At 36.7% G+C, this 25837-nt stretch overlaps 1 protein-coding gene across 1 annotated transcript in view; it reads left to right on the forward strand.

The window, feature by feature from the left end:
* Nucleotides 1–25837, forward strand: part of LOC128990833 (WD repeat-containing protein 81-like) — a 44790-nt gene that overhangs the window by 11927 nt on the left and 7026 nt on the right. Inside the window, exons 7-26 of the mRNA XM_054413446.1 lie at nucleotides 244–440; nucleotides 2062–2227; nucleotides 2793–2993; nucleotides 4082–4227; nucleotides 4794–4981; nucleotides 7007–7137; nucleotides 7809–8003; nucleotides 8367–8532; nucleotides 9655–9899; nucleotides 10215–10360; nucleotides 11429–11677; nucleotides 12399–12544; nucleotides 13084–13274; nucleotides 13925–14126; nucleotides 14413–14585; nucleotides 18385–18614; nucleotides 20079–20178; nucleotides 23526–23691; nucleotides 24840–24940; nucleotides 25361–25434. Of these exons, the coding sequence (XP_054269421.1) occupies nucleotides 244–440; nucleotides 2062–2227; nucleotides 2793–2993; nucleotides 4082–4227; nucleotides 4794–4981; nucleotides 7007–7137; nucleotides 7809–8003; nucleotides 8367–8532; nucleotides 9655–9899; nucleotides 10215–10360; nucleotides 11429–11677; nucleotides 12399–12544; nucleotides 13084–13274; nucleotides 13925–14126; nucleotides 14413–14585; nucleotides 18385–18614; nucleotides 20079–20178; nucleotides 23526–23691; nucleotides 24840–24940; nucleotides 25361–25434 (3413 nt within the window). The remainder of the gene's footprint in view (nucleotides 1–243; nucleotides 441–2061; nucleotides 2228–2792; nucleotides 2994–4081; nucleotides 4228–4793; nucleotides 4982–7006; nucleotides 7138–7808; nucleotides 8004–8366; nucleotides 8533–9654; nucleotides 9900–10214; nucleotides 10361–11428; nucleotides 11678–12398; nucleotides 12545–13083; nucleotides 13275–13924; nucleotides 14127–14412; nucleotides 14586–18384; nucleotides 18615–20078; nucleotides 20179–23525; nucleotides 23692–24839; nucleotides 24941–25360; nucleotides 25435–25837) is intronic.

Here is a 25837-nt window from a genome sequence, read left to right on the forward strand (position 1 = left end):
TTCATGAAATGTACAAAATTGCTACAATTAAGATGGCTTGTTGGATTTATGAAAGGCTCCCAATAACACTGAAGGTCACTCGTAGACACAAGTGGTATTAAATTAGTCCAACAGCAATTGATTGTTGAGATGACTGTACAAAATAGCAAAAGCAACGTTGGTGAGGAAAGTTTTCTTGTTTGCATGTGCAATGTGCACCCCACTCACCAATCTGATTCAACTGATCTATATTTTTGTTCACAGGTAATACCTAAGCTAACAGCCAACCAGTATTCGTTCCCCTCTGCGTCTTCAGTGAAAGAGAAAGTGAAAGATGTACCTGTGTCAAACTCAAGCTCCACCAGTGACCAGAAACTCACTGAGCTCACATTAGGTTGGGTGAGAGGAGCTGTCAATAATCTGGATTACCTCACTGCTCTCAATAATCTGGCTGGCCGCAGGTACCTTCAGGGTGTAAATAAAGTCCCGCACAGGTTTAATGTATTTTAAACGATAACAGATAAATAAATAAGATTTGGTACATCTTCACAACATTTTATAAAAATCCACTTTTTGAAGGAAATGTCAGTTTTCCGTCATGTCACGTTGACAGCAAGGAATCGAAAGGAAAATTTAAATAGGAGCATAGGTTGATATGTACATCCGATTAAAGGCCTTTACTAGCAGAATACAATGCAAATTTGAACTCAAACAGACAACAAAGTAAAAAATGACAAAGATCCATTGAATGATTAGATGCTATCAAACGTGAAATAACGCAACCTCTTGTATGTACGCAACAAAACACTGAAAACTCACGATTTTGCCTTACCTTGATTTTTATTAAAACTTACTCAAGTAGGGTTAGTCTTGATGTTTTTGTAGGAATTAGTTGACAGCTGAAGTTGAATGTTGTACTTGCTGACAAGCCTATTTTACCTATAGGCTAGTTTATAAACTCATACTGTGAAAACCTTTATAAATCTAATCTTTAAAGTTTATTTACAATATTGTATGGGTTAACTAGATATTTTGGGGTTTATTTTCATAGGGAAATATATTGTATTTTGGAAAAAAACTTTGACCTAATTTACTTATTTTTGAAAACAAATTATGTAAATACTTTGATTTGATTTAATTCCTTCCAACAATCCCTATGCATCATCATATTGTGTTCGTGGTTTAATTGCTGCTTTTAGGGATAAATAGATGAATTTAGCTGAGTGAGCCTAAACGGATTTTAGAGCCTTAGGCCCCCCATACACGTAACGATCGGCCGGCCGGCCCGGCCTGAACAGTCCATGCCGGCCGGCCGATCGTTACGTGTATGGGGTCGTCTTCCGGCCGCCGGACGACCAAATTGGCCGATCGTTACGTGTATGGGGTCGCCGGCAGGCCGCCGGAAGGCCGACAGTACAGTAATAGCATTATTTTTGATTTACGTTAATTTTTAAGGTTAGGCACGGTCATTGACATAACTTCATATTACAGTCCGGCCGGCAGGCGAATCGTTGCGTGTATGGGGACTCTCCTTTCACAGGCCAAACTGTTCAGTTTGGCCTTCCGGCTCTCGCCGACCGGCCGATCGTTACGTGTATGGGGGGCCTTAAAATCAGAAGGTCGCTTATCCATCTGATCCTTAAGAGTGCCGGGAAGTTTTTTGATGGTTTAAAACTGGACCCAGACATCCTTGATCAATGGGTCAATGATCCTGGATAAAAAATTGCTAATCTTAGTCAGTAATAAGGCCACACAAATTGTACTTACAATTGTGTTCTAACTCAAAAGATTGACATTGAGATTGAGAAAGAATAAACGGATATATAACTAACTTACCCAAGAGCTATTTCCTTTTGGGGAAGCTTGTTGAGGCAAAATCTTAAATTAAATGAGTTGTGAACGTTTTTGCATTCTGTTGAATGATGGGAATTCCCTTCTTGTTTCTTGTTTAAGTTACCTGTGTATCCACCCCTTCCTTCCTAATGTAAACCTAAACTAGGCTAAGAAATTCTTTCTCCAAAAACTAACCTATGTAGTTATATAGTGATTGTGAACTAAGCCTATAATAGTTCAAACTTGTAGGTTTGGAGACCCTCGCTGCCACCACGTAATGCCGTGGGTGACAGACTTCTCCGCTCCTAGTGGTGCCAACTGGCGAGATCTCACCAAGAGCAAGTTCCGCCTCAACAAGGGCGATCGACAGCTAGACTTGACTTATGACTTGCCTCCAAGTTGTAATTCTGCCCAGGTTAGGTTCATCTCTCAACCCTCCTGTTGTTGTTAAATCATTTCAACTCGACTCTAAACTAAGTTTTGTACAATGAACTTCTTACAGCAAGATTTTGTATATTGACCACCCGGGATTTCAGTGAGATTGAATCTGAATGTAAGAGAGGGTCGGCCCTAGTCACACACATGCAGGCCTCACACATACAGACACAGGGGATAACGACAGACCATTGAGAGTGTGTGTGTGTGAGTCGTGTCTCTCACAGTTAGGGCCGAGCTCCAGCTGCACTCCCTGAGAAAACAGGGTAGAGTAACCATTGAGTTCCACGGGTGTTCACAACTATAGGGTGGGGGGTAGCGCATATTCCTGGAATTTGTCAACACCTCCCAAGTCATTCACGTTGCCTCTTGATAATTGTGTACAATTGTTACTCAATATAATCTATGGTCTCTGTTAAAATTTTGGTTTTTTTCTGTAATTTTCAGATATTTTCACTTATGAAAAAGGATATATTAACACATATTTTTTTATTATTGGTAAGTTTTACATCACAATAGCAACACACTTACATTATTGATCGTAGGTACCCCACCACATATCAGATGTGTTGTCGGAGATCACATACTACGTGTACCTGGCCCGTGTCACGCCAAGGTCTTTGCTGTGTCAGTACGTCAGGCCACAGTGGGTTCCTGCTGAGTATCCTAGCTCTATACAGCGATTGCAGCAGTGGACACCGGATGAGTGCATCCCGGAATTCTTCACAGATCCTTCTGTATTCAAGGTTAAATTTTCTGAAGGAATCAAATTTAAATATTTAAAATCACTTTGAATGATTATCTGATTGGCATTTGTTTGAAACACTTTTTATCGTTATTCTAGTTTTCAATCCAAACCAATTTCCCAGAGAATACAGTCACCAGTTTAAAAATAGTTAAAAATAGAGTTCTAAAATAGAGCCATGTGGTACGTAAGATTTGATTTAATTGCATCCATTTGGTTGGGAGTTGGGGCATAAGTTTCTTCTTTAGCAACTTGTGTACATGTTATACCGACCATAATGTCTGATTTTGACAAAACATTAATATGAATTTTATTTTTGCAGATATAATTTAGATTTATTGAAAGGCAAATGACGTTATTTATTTTATTGTGGACTGCTTTTATGCCATATTGGGTTATATGATTCATTGGACCCAGAGTTGAATATTATGAATTTTGGAAGATTGTGGGTCTGGTGTATAAATTTGTCATCAATAATAATATTAATATTATATAGTAGCATAGACTAACCAACACAATAAGACTTCTCATCCCATTGTAAATTTTGAAGCTCGTTTTTCATGTCTAGTTCATGTACGCCACACTGGGCGCTAGTGTCAACGAAATTTTGTTTCTATTATTTTAGGGTTAATTTCTTGATTTGTGCTTTACTGTTTGGTTAAATAACTAGGGGACAATTTATAGTTTATGATTAGATCGTATTATTTGGTTAAACGAGGTTTTAAATGACTGTATTAACGGGAAACAAATTGTAAACAAAACACGACCTCTACATAAACCGTACAGAACTAACAATAAAATTGTCTTCAGCTGTTCCATTAGGATGAGAAATCTACTAAGGGAGTTATGTTTTATCTATGATAGTAGTTATAACAAAAGGTCCCAATATATTGTTTCAACATATTTTAATGGCGTATAGATAACTGGATGGTTTCAATGATTGATATTTCTACAAGCTGGCCATATTTGGTATTATCATGAAAGTGTAGCTTTTTGTACTAACAAAGCAGTTGAATGTTAAATCTTTGATAAGGCTTTTCAACAATTCTCACTGATGTTTTTTATAGTAGTTTTTCAACTTTTGTGTAGTCCGTTCACCCAGACTTGCCAGACCTAGAGGTACCGTCATGGGCATCGTCTGCTGAACAGCTGGTCGCTCACCACCGGGCTGCGTTGGAGAGCAGCTATGTTAGCGATAGGCTCCATCATTGGATAGACCTCACCTTCGGATACAAGTGAGGCTCTATTATCATAATTCAAATGGCTAGATAAACATTTGCTACCTAAAAAATGCATTGGTACCTGACCTTGTGGATTTAACTAAAACAATTTACTAGTCTATAAGTGAAGTAGAGAGGCTTAGTTTGCATAGTGGCTAGAGCTCAGATTTTCTGTTTCGAAGCCTAATTTGAAGCTTTAACCAAGACCAAATGCAATTCTCAATGATTTAATGCCGTGTTTTGGAACCCACTTTGCATCTAGTCATCCACCTATCATGGAAACAATATTCTCAAGTGGGGAAAACTATCTCAGTAGGCCTAATATAGGTCTGTTCCTTTCAAAAAGTCATTAAGTATTGTTTTGGGCCTGAACAGCACATTTGTAAATATAGGTCAAACACTCCTGGCACGATCACCAACTCATCCGGCAATCAGAGCGCCAGCGTGAATGTCGTTTTTACCATTTTCCATGTTATCCGACCTTTTTTCTTATACCAACTTGCTGCGGCCTGGTTAGGTCGGATAATCAAGACTACTGTCTATAGGTGTTAATTTTGTAAGTGACAGTGTGTCTTTGCCAGGTTGTCAGGCCAGGCTGCTGTCAAGAGCAAGAACGTCTGTCTACAGCTGGTGGACGGCCACACTGAAGTCACGGACTGTGGTGTTGTACAGCTGTTTACCTCCCCCCACCCTCCACGGGCCGCCCCCTCCCCCTACTGGGGCGTCACTCCGCCTAGACTGCACCACCATCACCCCCGACCTGCCACAAGTCAGTAATGTACCTAAACAGTGTATACTTTTAATGCAAATCATAATTAAAAAATCCGATTCACTGATAATTTTAAATCTCCACAATAAAAGACATCTGAGTCAGGTTCTAACTAATTTTTCTATTTTTAGCTGAGTGATAGCTTTGCTTTTAAATATAACCATTAACTCTACATCCTATTCCCTCATTTAAGTTGGAGCCAGTTTTGGAATAGAAATAAAAAAAGTTGAATAGAGTCATCAACAGTGTGCACCGTTGTAAAATAGTGATTTCAGTCGAATACGCCAACTTTTTAATAAAGTTAAATTAGAAGGACAACTTATCGTAAACAAGGTGAAGTTTTCTGTTACTTAAACAAACTTAAACGTAAACAAAAATAAAAGAGAAAATAGAATTTTAGACTGTAGCATACCCTGTTGGTGGCTATTTCAACTTGAATTTAAAAAATGTCCAGCTGATTTATATAAATGGGCTGTGTACTTCAGTATCAGAGAGAACAAAAAAATAAATAATAATAATAGGGCTCAAATCTGTTGTTAGACTTTGTAAATTGTTAAGCCTAATTATAGTCCAGTCAATGAATGATCCAAAAGTAGGTGTAGAGTGCGTGAGCAGGTAACTAAGCGATTCCTTCAGAAACTTGTTCAGGGGGCTTAGGGTGTTAACATACCAAAAGTCCTGACTCCTAGGTGGTGAGCCAGGGGGTGGAGGGGGGAAAAAGGGGGGGAAAAAGGTACGCATTTTGGGTTTTTTGATTATATTTCGAAAACTATCAACTTTTTGTATACTATAGTAAATTATAAAATTGAAGAAGATTAAATTTTCTACAAGAAAAGTATATAATGTGTTTATTTTGGTTCAACAGATTACGAGTTATAACTTATTTAATTGATATCTTATTAAAATACTCCTTCCATAAGAAATACATGTAAATTAGTATGCGAAATGGGGCGAATCCTATCCGCCCAAAGGAAATATAACTGATATTCTGGAAATATTGACAAAATTTCCAGTAATTTGACACTTTAATCATGAAATTTTGTCAAAAATTAAAGCGAGGGTGAGCGTTTAAAAATGGGATGATTTAAGGTTTTTTTTATATTTCCAATAAAAAAAACACCAAAACTCGAAATTTTGTTACCTCGCCTTTGCCTTATTTGGATCAATTTTAATGATTAAAGTGTCAAATTACTGGAAATTTTGTCAAGATTTCCAGAATATCATTTATATTTCCTTTGGGCGGATAGGATTTGCCCCATTTCGCATACTAATTTACATGTATTTCTTATGGAAGGAGTATTTTAATAAGATATCAATTAAATAATTTATAACTCGTAATCTGTTGAACCAAAATAAACACATTATATACTTTTCTTGTAGAAAATTTAATCTTCTTCAATTTTATAATTTACTATAGTATACAAAAAGTTGATAGTTTTCGAGATATAATCAAAAAACCCAAAATGCGTACCTTTCTCCCCCCCCTTTTTCCCCTCTCCACCCCCTGGCTCACCACCTAGGAGTCAGGACTTTTGGTACGTTAACACCCTAAGCCCCCTGAACAAGTTTCTGAAGGAATCGCTTAGTTACCTGCTCACGCACTCTACACCTCATTCCTTGACTGGACTATTATGAGTTCTTGGTAATCAAAAACCTAACTTATTGGTTTAGTTGAAACAGCTGTCTAGAATCTTTGATTCTTTTATATGAATACCAAAGGTAAACATGGGAAACTCCAAGACAACTGGGGCAAAGCCCAAAAGGACTTTTGAGATAAGAATTTGTCTACAATTTTAATCAGGAAAGGAGATGTCGTCATGCCCAATTCCAGCCCAATCTGACAAGTACGGTAGTTAATGTGTGATTGAGCCCCAAACAAACTGTTAAACTTACAAACAAATATACAAACTTTCAGCATTATTCATTGAATCCCTGCAACAGAGTTTTTAGTTAATAGATTAATTAAAAAACATTAATTATGTACTCTTAAAAATTGTTGATATAAACTGTGTGTACTTTTTGTAGAGGGCAGTGATGAAGAGGAAGGTCCCAGTAGTGGAGGGGAGGACAGTGTTGCCAACACTAACAGCCAAACTTCCCACTCGTCTCCCCTAGCTCTCACTAGACTACTGAGCCGATCCCGTGGATCTTTGCAGGTTAGACATTTTTGTTTTGACAAAACAAAAATTCTCCCTCTGTTAGTGAACTCTTCAGTTATGTAGGCCTAATTGAATCTGTAAATTCGCCAAGGGGACTTTAGTTGGTCTTGTGAATTTATTTAGTGGGTATTATGATCAATCTCATTTTTTCAGTCTTTGAACATTGTAAAATTGAAATTTTCTTTCTCTTGCAAGACTTATAATAGCTAGTCTACAAGGAATGCAGAACACTAGGCCTTTTCATATTTATATTGTGATTGGATGTGTAAGATTTGAAAAAGCTAGTAATGTAATTAAAGTAACTACATTAAGATAGTTAGGAATCTTGTAAATAGATAAAATGAACTAACTAAAATAATGTTAATCACTCAATTACCAATCGCATTATGAAAGAATCAATGGATATAACTTACCAAAGGAAAGAGTTCCAGGCATTTGACAGCTCACAAAAAGTTTAGAAACAATCAATTTGATATTTCTCCCCTACAAGGAAGATAATTAAATAGTATAATCAAATTAGTTGTTTTGTGAAAATTTTGTTCTGTTAACTGCTTGGAACTCTATTTTATGAACATGTTAGTTATGCAACCATTCCTTTTCCCAAATGCATTTCTAAGCCAGGTACTTTTCCTCCAAAAACTAACCTTACTAACCAATAATGATTGTAGGCAAGTGGCTCCTCCCCAGGAGACAAGCAAGGCAGCATCAGTCTCCCTCATGACTACAACCCTGTAGCTCTGCTGACCTCTGTGGAGGCACTGTACAGCTTCACAGGCACAGGACCTACCAAGGTCACTGACTCTGTGGGACAGGCTGCGCAATGCAAACAGGTGGTGGCTGCACGCAGACAGCAGGAGATGCAGGTCAGTCTGCGTAGACATTAAACATAGCTGAGCGGTAGTGGTCGCCTGACGAATGTCAATGGTTCTGTCCTGAGAGAAGTCTGTAGACTTTTATTTTTTTGTTTAATAAATACTAAATAGTCCTGGGAAATGAAACATCTGGTGTTAGTCAAGCCACACAAGGCATCCATTGTTGATAACATTGTCCGACACATCGTTCCAGTACCCTGTTGGATTATGGCGATTATAGAATTCTGGGGTTAGCCCACTATAAATAACAGGTAACTCCTTATTTAATCCTCTGAATATGCTTCAGGTGTTACTTGCCTAATTCAAAGTAAATTTATAACACATTTTATGCTAAATATTCATTGTTGTTTTCAGGTTCTGGGATGTCTGATTGTGGAAATGTTTCTCAATAGCAAAGTACGTTTGTTCAGCCTGAAGCTGTCTCTGGCGGAGCGTTTGTCCGTCTGTCAGACTGTTTTTGCTGCTAATCGGGACGCAGTACCTCGCTGCTTCCGCTCTCTGGTGGCTTTGCTTCTTGATGGTTGGTAGAAAACAACCAAACTAATAAATTTTTTAGTAATATTTAAATTTTGATATACATCACTAAAATGAATCACATGATTTTTACATATATTTTTACAAAATTGAATAGTGCAGAGTTCCTACACATTTTACACTTAAGATCTTGTATCTATTATTTTTCATACTTTGTTAACTGGTAAATAAATGAAAACATGACTTTATCCTAATCTTTGTCTTTGGTAAATAAATGGCTGTGAATCGGCAAAAATATGAGCCGAAATTTTGCGTGAGTTGCAGCATTCCATCAAACAGGACGAAACTCCAATTCAACTGTCCCAAAGCAACTCATTGTTGTTGCGATTTCTGCAACACGTTGGCAACTATCTTCGCCAATTTAACCTTGCAGTCTTTCTCCTGAAGAACAATATTTGACAGTTTCCTTTGACTATAATATTTGACCATCAAGCAAATACCCCAAAGTCAATTTAAACCAATCCATGTAATTTTAGCAAAGTTCTAAATTATTGATTAAATTGAGAAGGTATCTATTGAGTATACACCCAATTGAATGACAAGAGGTGTGTCCTTAGTTATGATTGTGTTAGGCTTTATTGTTTTTTAATTTCTCATGGAGAAACTATTGTCTTTGTCAAAGTTTTCGAGTTTGATTTTTTGGTAGATCCATCCGTTTTGGGTCCGCAGAACCAAAAAAAAGATATTGTGTGTATGTCTGTCTGGATGTGTACATAGCTACAGACTACACTTGTGGTCCAATTTTGACAAAATTTGGTATATGTTTGCTGGTCTTTAATATCTCCAGATGTTTAATTAATTTTTTTTGACATTTTTATACTTAATGTTGATTTTTCCCATAAAACCGCCATTGTTAGTTACAACAACGGAAAAGTTATATATCCACAAAAATAGCTTGAATGGTTCCTTTTAACTCTAAACTAAATTTACAACCTCTAATGCTGTAAAAATTATGGTTTACAAGAAATTGCAATTTTTGTTATTTTACCCTTAAAATATCATAGTTACCACCACCGCTTACCCGTTATAAAGGGCCTAGACAAGCTAATGGGAGAAATTATGATTTCTGATTCAGTTCATGTTCACTTTGTGTATATAATCATTACAGACAGTGACAGTGAGGCACCAGTCACACCAAGAGGCACCCCTCCCCCCTCTGCTCACCAGTTGCTACAACCTGCACTATCCTCCAGCCTGCTGCCCCTCCCCCCCACCCTGCCTACCGTGTACAGTCTGGTGACAACACTAAGAGAACACACTGCGGCAGTGACTGTACTGCAGGCAATGCGAGAGACACATGCGGACAGAGAAGATGCTTTACTGGCCTGCATTCATAAACTCAATCAGATGAAGGTAAAGTAGCCTGTAGATATGTGTCACTGAGCAGGATTGTTTTTTTTATACCCAATTGAATGAGGATGAGATAAAGTCGTGATGGATTTTTCAATGCCAAAATTACAATAGTAATATGGCTATTTGTCCTTAGGTCTGTGGGTTAATAAGTTCACTTCAATCAAAGGTCCTAGTGATTATTGCCTCGCACTTGGTGTAAGATGGAATGGTTTGTTTGTTGGCATATCCACACAAATTTGAGATGTTAAGTTGTTTTTCCACTAGCGTAGACGTTAGGTTTATCTTTTCAATTTATCACTTTGTTTTGCTGTTCAGGTGGAGAGTGTTGCCAAACACCTGCAGCAGTTGACTGAACACCCTCAGTTCACTGTAGACCTGGTGTTGAGTTATGTTGTTGGACTACTGGAAGACCCCGACACAGCCGTGTCTGCTGCTTGGTACCTCTTTGACCCAATCGCCAAGTGAGTTAGTTTTACATATCGATCAAATGTTTCAAATTATTTTATGAAGTGAATTGCCTATGCATCGACATTCTACATGCATTAACAGCTTAAATAGCTCACTGGGGGACATGAATTTTAGATCCACTTCTAGAACGGCTGAACTGGAGACTATATTTTCGGTTGGTCTTGCAACTGTGAACTGATCCCTGAGAAAAATTCTCTAAAGTGGCATTTTAAAATCTAAACCCCCCACCAAATTACTGATATTATTTCTTATATTATTATTTTGGGGAGTAAACCCTGTGTCTAACTTTGGTATGGGGACGTAAACCCCTTCCCAATGTGCTGCAGATTTATAATTTGGCAAGAATGTGTGTGATATCAAATTATTGAGAAAATGTCCTTAAGTGGTATGGAATTAAAGCTCAAGCAATATCACCACAGATTTCTATTGACACTTCACAAAACATGTTGCTTATATTTAACCCTCCGTCGGTCACACCACAAAGTTTTCCAACTGTATGTACTTTTAATATGTTTTTGTATTATTATATGTATAAAAACAGTGTTTGTCTAATGGTTCAACATCCGGAAAAAACTCCGTGTGTTGAACATATGATTGTGTTGTTTATGTTTGCTGAATATGTAAAAAACATGTAGCCTAAAGTAAGAGTTTTTATTGGTCTTATGTACAATTTTAATTTATCGATTATACATGTTTTTAATTTAATACATCTTTGTATTATTATATGTATAAAAAAACAGTGTTTGTCTAATGTTTCAACATCCGAAAATAAACTCCGTGTGTCACTGATTGTGTTTAAAAATCAAAGACACCAACAAAGGGTTAAAAATAAAGCTTACTTCTTTATTGTACAAATTCGCAAAAAAAAAAAAAAACTTTTTGTTATAGTCACTGGAATACGGCCACGGAATCGGGAACGTTGTGTAAGTCTTAGGCACTGAGTTTTCCTTGTCCATTATGACCACTTGCAGAAAGCCTGTATTGCAAGACTTGTGTTCAGTTAGTGCAGAGAAACACAGCCACTTAATAGTCAATGTTTAGTTAATTGTCTGCTTTTACAGAGCGCTGGGCCCAGTGGCCAGTACCAAGGTGCTGCTAGAGCCCATGGTACGTCTGTACGACTGTGATCACACCCTCAGTTCTCCGGCTCAGCTCAAGAAGCGACTCAAGCTGTATCATCGCAGCTTCCTGTTGAGGCTTATGGTCCGTTTCCGTCTCAAGACGTTCCTCGATCATTTCATCACTCCCCTGGTAGAGGCCGTCGGAGGATATCACGATGTTGATCTGCTTCTTCCAGCTCACCACAATGAGTTAGTCATGTTTTGTTCAATCAATTTAAGTTTTCATCAATGTTCTACTTTGACTCTTTATCACAGTTATTATAAAATTAATGGCAACACAGCTTTTACTGTTGTGTTAATTTTCAAAACACCTTCAAATCCTAGGATGCTAGGTTCTTACCTAGACATTACTTTGGGCTAGGCCTAGTAGGCCGCGGCATTATCACTTGGATAAAATCCATTGGTGTTTAGCTGGATTTAAACCCAGGACCTTGGAGACTGAAGCCTACCTCTGGATCATCTTGGTCCCCGGGCTGCTTACTGTTGTAACAGAGTAAGAATTGACAGTGGTGTTAGTTAATAATGTAATAATCCTGAAATTGCTATTGACTAAAGGCATAGTTATGAAATACAATTCTGCTTGAGAAATTTTTTCAATGGTTTAATATACACCACATAAATTAAACACAAGTTATACAAATTAGAAATAAAAGCTTCGATACAACAGGCCTTTTAAAGAAATTCAATATTTGCAATGTTTGAGCAGGAGCACAATAAGGTTTTAGACATAGACTTTTAAATTCTGTTAGATGAAATTCCTGTGAATTATAAAATGGAGATTAATGAAACTAAAAGAATAATAATAATATTTTTCAAAATCGTGTTTTACATCTAGAGAATAGGCCCTATTACAAAACCAGTTGTTGATATTGAAAGTAAAAGGTTTTGAGTTTAATATGTGTTTTGACAGAGTTAGTGAGGTGGAGGAAGCTACGGAGTGTGCCAGTGTGACGTCTCCATTAGACGAGGACTCTTCTGCAGATTCAGAGAAGACACCAATGTTTGTGAAAGAGAGTGACTCACATCAACAAACAGACACCCACCCTCAGGAGCCTGGTCAGTATGATGTGGCTAACATAAATCATCTATCGGCTATTGACAAGTTATCAGAGGCACAGATGCTTTATGATTTTTACAAAATGTATAAATATAGATCGTCATCAGTTGTGCTCCATTCCTAAGAATAGTTATTAAAACTCATTCAATATTCTCATTGTAATCAATCAAAATAAAAAGTATTGCTGCTTCCTTGTATGTTTATTTGTGAGCTTGTAGCAATAGCCTACAATCTGTTAAATACTTAAATTTGGTTACATTCAAATAGTAGTTTAATATATCCAATCTTACTTAGCCTATCCAAATATATCACCTAAAAATAACCTAGTTTGTATTTGGCTTCACCAATAACAACCTCAATCTCAACCTATTTATGACCTTCAATGTCCTTATTGGCATTTGGTTTCCTTGTGTAATATTTTCTAACTAGATGTGACTTATTTTGAATATTTTGTAGATATTTCCGGGTTATTTTATTACTTTTTAACTTCAATAACATATTGTGTCCAGTGATTGATACGATTGTGATATGTTGGCAGAAGTGTTTGTGCTGGAGACTGAGGAGCCAGACCAGCAACAGCAGATTGCCTCATTGTTGCTGGAACTGCAGACAGACGATGCAGACGACGGGGACGGAGCAGCTCCAGACCAGTCAGAGCCCAGTGACGGGGAGTCTGTGACCTCCACGGAGCAGCAACAGCAATCCTCCTCCGCCACAGAGTACAACAAGGTTGGTACTCAAGTGTTGTCTGAATAACCAGCAAGAATTTGTTATGTTGTATATAGGAATACTTGGGACTTAAATTTCAGTTCTGGACAAGACAGCATTCTTTTCACAAAAAAATTGTTGGAAGATAAAAAGAAATATAATTAGTTAAAAAAGTACATTTATTTTGTGATGAAAGTTAGGTAGTAAAACACCAATGCAACAATAATAACTGATATATTAACAGGGCACTATTAGAAACCAAAGCTGAGCAAAACACTTCAGATCGTAAGATATTATAAAAAAAAAACATAGTATTTTTGTTGGCAAAATTATGATGGCTGTTGTCTGCTAGTGCTACTGCTGCACAGTTATAACCCTACAGCAGACAACAGATAAGACTTAACTACATTGAAATCCAATACAGCTGAATGTTATAGTTTTATATGCTTTAAGTATTTTGTAGCAGAGTCGGATACAATCAGCCATGTCAGTAGCTATCTGCAGAATCAGGAACGATCAACAAGTCAGGAGTGATGAGCAGTCGGCAATCCTGCAGACTCAAAAAAATCCTTAACTGTTAAGTTTTGATCAATTCTATTCCTATATATGCCAAGTGTTGGCTGCAGGAACTTGCTGTATGTCTTATGTACCCCAAGTGTTGTCTGTTGGAGGTATCCGAGGTGGGGGTAGCCAGTATACAGTGGCTGAGTCATCGTCTAGGCCCCGTGCTGACAGCCACACTCCTCAGCAGGAACCTGCTGCGTATGCTGAGTCTATGCTACACTCAGCACGGCTGTACTCAGCAACACGGCGCCAGACTGCTGGGAGACGAGAATGCTGCTAATGTACTTCAGTGCCTTAGTGATATTGTGGGTGAGTATTTAATCTCTTCTTTAATCAACCTAAACACTGTGTGGGTGTTAACCTTCTTATCAAGTAGTTGAAGAATATTTTTCTGTGTTTAAAAGTCTTGTATCACTACAAGGTTGGAGTTGTTACATAGGTCATCTCCCCGGGCAACTTAGTCTAGTGGCAAATAGTGACGGTCAAACAGTTTAAAATAGGTAGAAAAATATCACCTTTGGTACCAAAAAACTATATGAAAACTCCTGGGGACTGCTTTAAAGCTTATGTAATGATTAATTAACATACATTTCAGGGCTGTATGGAGAGCAGTTTGTGGTTGTTCAGTACCTGCCAGCCACAGCTGACGTTATCTCAATGTCCAAGAAACTGACAGCCAGTCTAGAGGCGGCTGTGGTTGCTCATCTGACACTTCTCACTCATTGCTTGCCTCTACTCTCCGACAATACTCTACATCAGCTGTTCCAGGTAGACATGTCTCTAATATATCTATTATCTTTATAAGATTTTTGATATTAAATACCCCCCACACTCAACATTTCAACTTTCATTTTTGGTATTGCCGACTGTTTTAGGTTGTTCTGTTGTTTTACTGTTTGAAGTTTTTTCTAAATAATCATCATTTTGGCCGAACAATAAGATTTGTTTTTTTGTAAGATTAAGTGAGCTGTCCCAGGGTGCTTTTAGCCAAATACAATTTTGAAACGATTCTTGATTTGAAAGGAAAGAAATTGCCACTTGACACTACAGTAGACTCCCTCTTATCCGGACTACTCGGGACCAAAGCTAGTCTGATTATAGGGGTTTTTGGTTAAACCCATTTCCCCAAAACTCATTAAATAAGACATATTTAATGTATAGCCTACTACATAATCAAATAATGATTATTATATTAAAATTGTAAAACTAAACACTTTGGGATGGTTATTGTAACATTTCCAATCTTTTCCACAAGAAAAGTCGTTTCAGTAGCCTACCGCCCTTTTCCTGTCGATCGAGTCCAGTTAAACCAACGTGCTGATATAATTGTCCGGTTAAAGAGTTGTTACTTCTGCTGAGTTTAGTTCAGTTAAACCGACGTCCAGTTAAAAGGGTCCGGGTTATAGGGACTCTACTCCTACTGTAGTAAACTTGTCTCCTTGCTGCTACAGCTACAACAACTTAGTTGTTATTTGCATGATGCATTTGCCTCCAAATCGTCAGAATAATTAAATTAGGTTTATGTCACCTGTGTTATTTCTCTCGGATACAATGGACATACAATGACTAATCGTTCCAAGTTTTCAATAGTTACTTATGAAAAATCTCTACCATAAACTCAGCCAAATAACACTTTTGCTTTAAACTTTAAACTTTTAAATGAGTTTGGAAACACTTCTTTACGTCCATTTACTTACTTTATATTGTTACTAGGGATGTGTCGGTTCTCAATACCACCGATACTTGGATGTTATGTTGGTATCGGTATTGAGACATGGAGATGTTCATGATTTTGTCGCTATCGTGGAAGATGACAAAAACGTTCCGTGACCACGGGAAACGATGATTGTATTTATGTTACCGCTGAGCTATATTCAGAATTTGTTTGCGACCGTGCAAGACCATGATGACGTTTCCGTGACTGAGAAAGATATTCAGGATCTTGCAGGGATCCCAGGAGACACGATGATGTCTCCAACACCGGGGGAGATGATCACGATATTACTTCGAGTTTGGCTTGACTGAAAATTAGGGGTGTGCGAGTATTCGAACATCGAGCTTTTTCGAGCCGAATAGGGCGCTATTCGGCTCGGCTCGTGATTTTCAAAAAGTTCGAAATGTTCTAAGCGAATACTTATTGAACTAGCAAATAAAAATTAAATTAATAAATAAGGAACTAACTTTCATTTAAATTTACTCTCCTCCGTTTCATAATTGTGTCTTGATAAGCACGAACCTCAGCTCAGTCAAGACGCAATGATTATCGATCGTAATTTTGAGGAAACTACCACCTATCGCGTTGTCTTTCTAACACAACTATTCGTATCGTAATATACAACGCAGTGCGAGTGCGTGATTGGCTAAGTCGCTATGACGACACACGGTTGCCGTGGCAACCTACAGTGCGCACTGAGCACTGCGCCTTGTGTGGGAGGGGAGATTATACCAACAAACTATTTCAGGAATTCTATTTTGGGACGGATGAAAGATAAGGAAGAAGCAAAAAGTGGTCACGTGTGCAAATGTAGTGGGCGAGACAATAAGGCTGTAAACGAGTATCGTCGTGTCGTTGTTCCTTGTTTGTTTACTTTTTCAGATTCCTTATCAAACGCCCCTATCTGCTATCTCTCTTTCTCTCTCTCTCTCTCTCTAACAATGTACTGATTAAACAGATTGTGGTTGACAACTTTTCTACTTATAAGTTTCCCTGCGGTTATTTTAGTTCAATCAATCCCATAACCTTTCTAATGTTTATCAAAATAATTAATTAGTATGTTTTGTATTTTATTTCCTTTAAACCAACCCCTATTTACCATCTGTATTTTATAGAATAAAATGTTTGTTTATAAAGTTTGACTGGCCACACAATTGTGTACCTATTTTATTTTGTATAAAGTAACAGTTACTTTGAGGATTATATATATATATATATATATATATATATATATATATATATATATATATATATAATTAATGAAGAAAGCATATTAACTCAGTACCCTGAAATTATTTTTATTTTTAAAACTCTACATGTTTCGACCTTTAGGCCATTTACAAGAGTAACATTTAACCTCATTTCAAACACAAACAAATTAATTAACAAATAAACATCATGTGATGATTTTTACATATGATTTTTCTTTTAATTTCAGGGTACTGAGTTAATATGCTTTCTTCATTAATTATAATAGTAGCCCTTTATCTAAACAATTGTATATATATATATATCAATAAGTGGCGCGTGCTGTAATGAGTGCTTTTTATTATCAAAATAAGTAATGAGTTATTAATTTTTGATAGTACATGGGTCATTGAATACCATAATGTGATGTAGTTTCCTATTTGTATCTTGCAAATAATAATAATTGATAGTTAATTCTGGAAATGAAAAATAGTGATCACATTCATAAACCTGTTGTCAAAACAGCAACGAGGGTGTAAGGGTTTATTGTTTCAGACGCAAGGGTGTTTCAAGGACAAAGTGTTGGGCCACCCGGATTGGGGGGGAGGGGGGCGGTGAGACTGTGTGAAGGGGAGGAAACTGGTTTTGGCTATTTATTGATTAGTTCGCCGACTCTTCTAGATGACAAAATTGAGTGACAGTGTTAAATCATTGTGTTCTGCATTTCATTTCTTGTTTACTTTGTGTGTTATTCTATTAATTCTAGTGCTTTGGTCTATTTCCTCTATATGTCAATTATATATTTTTTAATATATAAGTAAAACTTGTCTCTCCACCTTTTTGGATCCAAACCAACCATGTTCTTTTTTGATTAATAGGATTCATAAAACAAAAATATTTTGTGCATGGAAATTAACAAGAATAATCAAGTGTTTTTAAATTTATTTTGTATTTATTTATACAAAATAGAATTAAATATTCATAGTAGTTACAATATACATATGTAATCAACTTGCTAGTTGTTATGTCGTCATTCAAGGTCGCGTTGCTGTTCTGTTATGAAAGACAATCTGATTGTCTCAGTCTGCACTGCATATCTCTTCAGGCCTTCAATCGATATCCTTTTATTTCTTGCATCTTCATTTAGTTCAGTTCAGTTCTTATCGTGATTATCTACTATTTGATGTCTTGACAATTCTCAATGTTTTTAAACATATTAAAATAACATTGTGTTTATTTAAAAATTGACTGAACATTATTATTATTATGCACTTTTTTAAGAAAAAAAGTTTAATTATTAAGATAAGGTTACGCTAGGAAAAGCTCGGCTCGAAAAAGCTCGAGCTCGAACATTTTTTAAAAAGCTCGGCTCGGCTCGGCTCGAGGTTGAAAATCACTATTCGCACACCCCTACTGAAAATATTAAGCTTTCACATCTCTAGTTATAACATTTACTTTTAGATTTTCGTAGTTTAGTTAGATATTCATTTGGAACCTTTAATGTGGTGGTTATTTAATGAGTTTAGAATGGTTTGAACTTAATAATTGGCTAGTTTAGAACTTTGTCATTGCTGCATAATATTTTTCTTTACTTAAAAACACCCCGTCTCTTGAATCGATACATTTTGGTATCGACATGTCACTAATTTTTTACATATTCTTTAGGAAGTGATCCTGCTGCGTGTGTGTAGCCCAGCGCTGCGTTTAGGCGCCACTCTGCGCCAGATGTTCCCAGGCGGTGTGGCGGCGCGCCGAGCACTCATGCTGAAGCTGGTGCAGTGTCTACACGTGTTGATGCTGAGAGCTACTACTGAGCAGAAGATTGCGCTGGTCCACACAATGGCCAAGTTCTTCTCTGTCTTCAGCAAGGCTCGCGGACACACTGATGACACTAGGTTAGCTACTTGGCTTTTCTCATTGTCGAGGAGGAATCAGAGAATAGTGAATCGTAGGTCAGAGTGAGGCGAACCAGTAGACCGAACTAATAGTCTTTATCCCTTGAGACTGTTATGAGCGCTTGGAGCTGCTCAGGCAGATGGTGGCCTGCTCAGTGAGTCATACTTCTGGCTCTATCTGTGCAATAAATTTAATTGAATAAATATACAAATCTGATGTGATGAATGTATTTTAATCTACTCTTCATTTTGGTACCAATTTAAAGACAAATCGGTGAATTTTTACCTTTTACTATGTAATAATATCATACTATTACCTAATTTCATAACTCAATAAAAATTCATAGATTAACCTGAAATTTTGGATCAAAATGAACAGGAGATTAAAATACATTCATATTTGTTAATTTTCTTCAATTAAAGTGGATTGCACAGTAATAGTAATGCCAGAAATATGACTCACTGACCAGGCCACCATCTGCATGAGCAGCTCCAAGCACTACAGACTCAAGGGAAAAGACAATAGTGCTGTTGACTGGTTTGCCTTTCTCTGACCTACATTTTACTAGAAAAGAAAAGTGTGTATTGCAAAATATCATTTGGTTTTTGGTAGGGATCTTTGAGACTAATATTTGAGTTTGGGACAAGTAACGACTATCCCCCCCCCCAAATATTTATAAAATTTTGGAAAACTCAATTTTTAAAATAGTTTATTGATTATTTTTTAATTTGGTCCCAAAATAATTATGGACAATTGTCTGCTAAGGACATTGCTGCACAATTAATTTTAATAGTTACACAGCCGTAGAATATTGATTATAATTCACAACGTTCTCATTGATGAAATGTGTAGGCTAGGTGGCTAGTGATGTTCTTTATGTGTTGTCTAATATTTTTCATCATTAATGAAAATCCCGTCCCAAAAAAATATTGGCTGTAAAAATCCTGCAAGTTTTTCCAAAAATGAGTACAAACGCTGAATTAGAGTTGATCCGTCAACAATGCTTTTTTATTCTCATTTTTTGCGAAACTGAACATAAAAACGTGAATTGATAGTTTATACTAAACCAATATACAGTTAATAATATTTTATAAAAATATCTAGGTACCATCTACCATTTTAAAATTAAAAGAAACCAATGAAGGACTCGAAGCAAATTACAATAAAATACAATGTAAAAACCTCTGGCCTACAATTTGTTCACAAAGACAAACAGAACCATGTGTATGTGTAATTTGACAACCGACCCATCACATTCATGTAGATCATGTCTAGAACATAATTTTGAACAAATACATAAACTTTTTTGATCCAACAGCACCTGGATGCCATAGAGTTTATCCATTTAAGCTGAACATTTTCCTTAAACACCTGTGTTCAGTTTTTACATAATTCTTGCATAAAACTATGATTTACCATTACTGTATTACATTTTTTTAATCCCTCTATTATTGTGATTTCAGACTTGAGGACCCAATGAATAAAATTAAAGATGCAGACCCTGTTGGTTCATTTTCACCACCAAAGTCTGGTACAGCTGATGGTGACACTAACAGATTCAAGGTATGCAACTGACTCCTGGACTGAATTTCATGCACCTACTGTAAATATGCATGGATGTTTTGTATCACGATTTGCAAACAAATGTAGTAAGAAAAATATGAGAATCTTCCATAATAGACTTAGATGGTATCAAGATAAAGAATAAGTAAATTATGTTTTATAATAAAACTAAATAAAACCACTGCTGTCACTGGATTGGCCAGCCATTGGTTTGTGCACATACAATCAATTGAAAAAGACAAATTTTAAGCTATTGAACAACTGGTTACATAACCCGTTAATTTGGTCTTGTGGTCTGTTTAAAAAAAATATTTTGTATTGCATTAAATAAGTAGCTTTCATCATTTCAAGTATCTTGATTTTCACAAAATGTATGTCTACTGTAATCTACCTGGGTGTCCATAAAGTCTTTCCCTGATAAAGAAACCGAATAACACGAAAACCAATGATTGGAGAACAAAGTTTTATTTACAGATAGAACAAGCAACTTCTTAAGTTTTTTTACAACTATATACAATGTTAGTACACCTCTACGTGAGCGCCTCTAATGGCCTAAACTAAATATCAACTAGGCGATTTTCGATTTCATTCCATGTTTTAGTCAGCATATCTTCAGTCACAGACATAAAAGCATTCGTAATTCTTTTGAGGGTTTCCAAATCGGCTACCGGGCTAGAATAAACAATGTCCTTTACAAACCCCCACAAGAAAAAATCCAGGGGGGTCAAATCTGGTGAACGAGGTGGCCATTTTGTTGGCCCACCACGCCCAATCCAGCGCTCTGGGAAGGTAGCATTTAAAAAATCTCTTACACATCCAGCCCAACTGGGTGGAGCGCCATCTTGCTGAAAAATGATCTCAGGTTGAAGTTCTTGTAGTTGAGGGACTGCATACAACTCTAACATGTCCAAATAAGACCACCTATTCACATTTGCTTCCGCAAAAAAGAAGGGTCCAATGATCCTATCGTGCATTAATCTACACCACACATTTACTTTTGGGCTATCCTTTTCGTGTTCAATCACAACTCTGGGGTTTTCACTGCCCCAAATTCTACAATTGTGCCGGTTTACCTTCCCACAGACATGAAATGTAGCTTCGTCTGAGAAACATATGCGTTTAAGGTAATTTTCATTCAGCTCCAAGCGATCCAGAACGTTATTTGCAAATTCAGTTCGGAGAGGAAAGTCATTTTGCTCAAGTTTTTGCACAACTTGTAATTTATAAGCAAAGAATTTCAGTTCTTTTTTCAAAATCTTGTGTACAGTAGAACGTGGCATTTGTAGCTCTCGGCTAGCTTTTCGGACTGATTTGCGAGGATTCTGTCGAAATGCATGGCGCAAGGCATCAACTGTGTCTTGATTAACACGCAGGCGACCGGTTCTTTCCTTATCATACACTGCCTCTTTCCTGAAACTTTGCATACCAACTCTTGATACTTTTCACATCAGGTGGAGGCCTTCCAAAATTTCTCCAAAAATTTCTCTGAACTGTAACAGCGGAATGAGTTTCATGAAACCATAAGACGCACTGTGATTTCTCTTGCAAACTTGCCATTACAGTATTACTGTTTTGTTTATTTGTTCAACGTAACGTTATTGTTGGAAATCAGCTGGATTTAAAGTGATACCAACTAAAACTTGATTAAATTCCCTTTCAGAAAAACTAAAAAAGTACGGCGTAGCATTGATGGTGTCCGCACAACAAAGATTTATAATCAGGGAAAGACTTTATGGACACCCGGTATATATTAATTTGAAACTGTTTTTCTTTGTGACAGCTAATTTGAGAGAACGGCTGGGAGTAGAAACTCGGTAGAGGTGTCTAAAGAAAGGGCTTGGTCTGTAGATGAGCCATCAAAAGAGAAATTTGGTAAATTCCCTTGGGGCTCTGCTCCAGAGGCCTTTAAATTCCCATCCCATGTTATTCTTATGGGGGGAAACGGGTTTTGGTCATTGCTAATTTCAAAGAACGGCTGGGCGTAGAAACTTGGTAGGGGTCTCTAAAAAAGGTCTTGGTCTGTAGATGAGCAATCAAATGAGAAACAAGGTAAATTCCCTTGGGGCTCTGCCCCAGAGGCCTTTAAAGTCCCCTCAGCAGATTTGTTTACATTATGACCATATGTATAATTTTACACTACTTCTTCTTAATGAAACAGCTGTTAATATTTAAATTGTGATTTACTGAATTTGTCAAAATGAAGTACTGTATTTGCAATGGGTTTTTTCTGATTTTTAACATCGATTTTTTTCTGCATCGTGTCATGTTTTGAAATATAATGTTCTATTGTGGAAAATCAGTGGAAAATCCCAATATCACAGTAACTCTTAAAATTATTTCTTATGGAGTTAACTTATGTCTATTGTTGGTTTCTGCCTTTTTTACCTCTTCTTGGAGATTGTACGTAGGCGTGTTGCACGTAGATGATATTCTTTGGCGTATTGCATTTGTAGACGATACTTGGGTTGGTGTAATTATTACAATGGAAAAAAGCGAGAAATCCTGGACAATTTGATATAGGCCTACTAAAAATAAAACTGAATTAACACTGTGCTACATTTTTTGAGCAATCATTGAAAGAGCCGATTTGTAAACAATGGAAACATAAGAAAGTCATAGAACACAACCAAGTAGGAGAAATAGAAATAATGTTTTTCTTCTTCATTTATTATCATTATTATAGAGAACCTAATACAGCTATGAGTAGGAAATATTTGTAGAAAACTCTAAAAAACAAGATCAGCTTTTGAAAAACGATAAGATATTTACAAACAATTCTGATTATATCTAACTGTTGTGTACATCGTGAGTATTTCCATAATCTTTAAGTCGACTTTTATAAAGTGATCGGAAATTATGACCGTTATTCGTTTTAAAATAATGCATGTAATGCTTCGCAATTGCTCAAATTCGAGCAACAGGTACACTAGTACATCTGACTCAATATCTTGTTTCTTATTACCCTAAGTAAAATCAGAGACCATTTTTTTTTCCTGGCCACACCTGTGGAATTTTTACAGATGACAGGAAAAAAGACAGAAATAATTTAAAGAAGAACACTGTGGGGTAGGGCCTACTATAACCTATTTTTCTGGAAGATATTTTTTTATTTAACATAAGATATAAATTAAAAGAAAAATAATAATGCTTTACAGTGTTTTATTGATTAGTGTTGTGCTGCGACACATTTGACAATGGCAGGAGGAAATTAAATGAATGGTTAATGATAGAGCTCTCTTAGTAGGTTTCAGCACCTTGTGTTCTAGAAATAAATCAAATCATTGACCATAGACCATTGACATAAATATATGACCATTGACCAAATCTTAATTTTATTTTGTTAGCAGGCTCTAGAAGAGTTGGCTGCGGTTATGTCACCAGAGCTGGCTAACTGGGCTTACGGACCCTTCGCCAGCTTCTTTGGAGAGTCATTGATGGAGCAATCACTCAAAAACCACTCGTTTATCAGACAGTTGTGTGAAGAGCACCGTCTCAGCCATAGTCATGTCTCTGGTAATAGCCGTTTTCTGAACACTTTTTTTGTTTCTCAAAGGGTAATGTTTTATAATACAATGTCAGGGAAGAAATAAAAAATTCCTCAGTGACTTGCAATCTCTAAACCCTCAAACCTGCTGCCATTCAAATAGGAAAAACCTATTAAGCTTCAAAGGATGCTCTTTGTGCAACTCCTTCTCCTAAGTCTCTTAACACGTTCGCTGCGGCACGTCAAATAGCGGGCGTATCCCCAGTGCGGCGCAGCCCTCAGCGTCGAGCAAACCCGATTGCCGCGTGTGATTGGCTTTCCAATATTGGTCTGACGAATAGCAAATAACGTGCGGGGATGTCCTGCTTTACAACGAGAGTCGACGTAGTTCGCTAAACACCCACAGATAGCAGCACTGCTTGGAACGTAGCCGGTCCCATTGGAATTGTATTTCCAAAGGGAGGGAAAAAGACGGGACAAAAAGAAGACTTTTGAGATTGCCAGACGGGAATTTTACGGGGAAATTTAATACCAACCTACACCACAACAAAATGCAAGTCACATACTACACGCTAACGTGGTATAGGTCCGCTTTCGGCTGACGCTAGAGCTGAAACGAAGATATACAAAAGGCATTGCCGAGCGTTCCCGATGGGGTACGGACGCACTCTACGTGATAAAGGAGATTGAGGATGTTCTCTAAACTTAAACCGTTCCTAGACATTACTCACACCAAGGGCAGCTTTAAAAAAAAGGGGTTCCATGATTAAACCTTGAAGCCCCAAACCTCAAAATATTGAAATTTCAAGTATCATAACAAAACCTTCTCTTGTTTATGCTTGTGTAATTTGGTCACGTTTGAAAATTGTTTTTACATTCCTTCAATTACAAGATTTACACTCTTTTCCACATAGTGCAAAGAAAACAAAATTTGTGTGCTGGCTGGACAGGGTTTCCAGCATAAAATCAGAACAACTGTTTCAAAAGCTTTAAAAGTACAAATTTATAAATTAAAACCAAGTTATGCTTTTGTTAGTGGAGCATGTTTGAAGGACAGAACCCAATAGGCAATAATATAACAGTTTTTGTTCTCAAATTTTTAGAATTTTTAGTAAATATGAGGAGAGGAAAACTTGAACTTGTTAATATTCTGAAGTCAAATGTTTTCCCTCCTTAGATCCCCAACTGATTGATCGAGTTGGAGAGGATTATGTGGAAGACTCTGTTGGAAGTTTTGGAACTAACGTCGTCGTCATCGGCAACCGGATTGACTTACATGTTAGTATCTATCAACGTTTCTGGTCAATTTGGAAAACTCAATTATTTTAAGAGCTCAGCATGGCTAAAAATTGAGAGCTTAAATCAAAATTTGAGTTGAGAACTTAAGAACTCAGTTTCAACTTTTATGTTTGTTATTTGAAAGATATTTCCTGGTTATAGTTTTCTAATATAGCCACTGTGAGGCTTGTTTTGTTTCAATTTATATAATAAAATGAGCAGACAGTAGAGTATTTCAACTTTGAAGCATTTATTTTAAATCCCTCATAACTTGGGTGTTATTAAGCTTTTCTAGCAAATAATTTTTTTGTGATATAGAGTAAAATATTTTATAAGGTTACATCAGTTTAAGGTCAAATTAATATAATACATTGAACAACCAACCTTTTTCTATTCCCTCATAATAGTTGACATTTTTAGGAGCCTGTGCCCAGTCCTAACCCAGGACCTGAAGACCAAGCTGATAATTTGCACAGGACTGATAACAACACCAGGTAAGTGCTCTATTTTTGAATCGTTTAAATTGATACTGCAAGAGTTAGACTATTCTTTTAGAGTTTAGATAATGGTACGAAATTTAATTGCTCTTTTGTAAAACATGTTTATAACTTTTTTTCTTTAAGAGCCAATGACCAAGTGAGATGAGCTATTTGTGTAGCAGTCTTTTGAGTATTCCCTCTAATACTAACTAAAAGTTAAGAAATAAAAAAAATAATTGTTTGATAACATTAATTTAATGTACATCTTTAAATTATTTAACAAATATCCAATGCTTATAAAAAAATAATGTCAATCTACAATTCTACATTCAACCAACCTTAACAATCTTGATTGGAAGGTTATTTGATGCAGGCCCGCGGTTTGCATGTGACGCGCTATGGGCCCGAGAGTTGACCC

The sequence above is a fragment of the Macrosteles quadrilineatus genome, unplaced genomic scaffold (genome assembly GCF_028750875.1).
Source record: "Macrosteles quadrilineatus isolate MER2022 unplaced genomic scaffold, UCM_ALF_1.0 Scaffold_3__2_contigs__length_128488019, whole genome shotgun sequence".
Lineage (NCBI taxonomy): Eukaryota > Metazoa > Arthropoda > Insecta > Hemiptera > Cicadellidae > Macrosteles > Macrosteles quadrilineatus.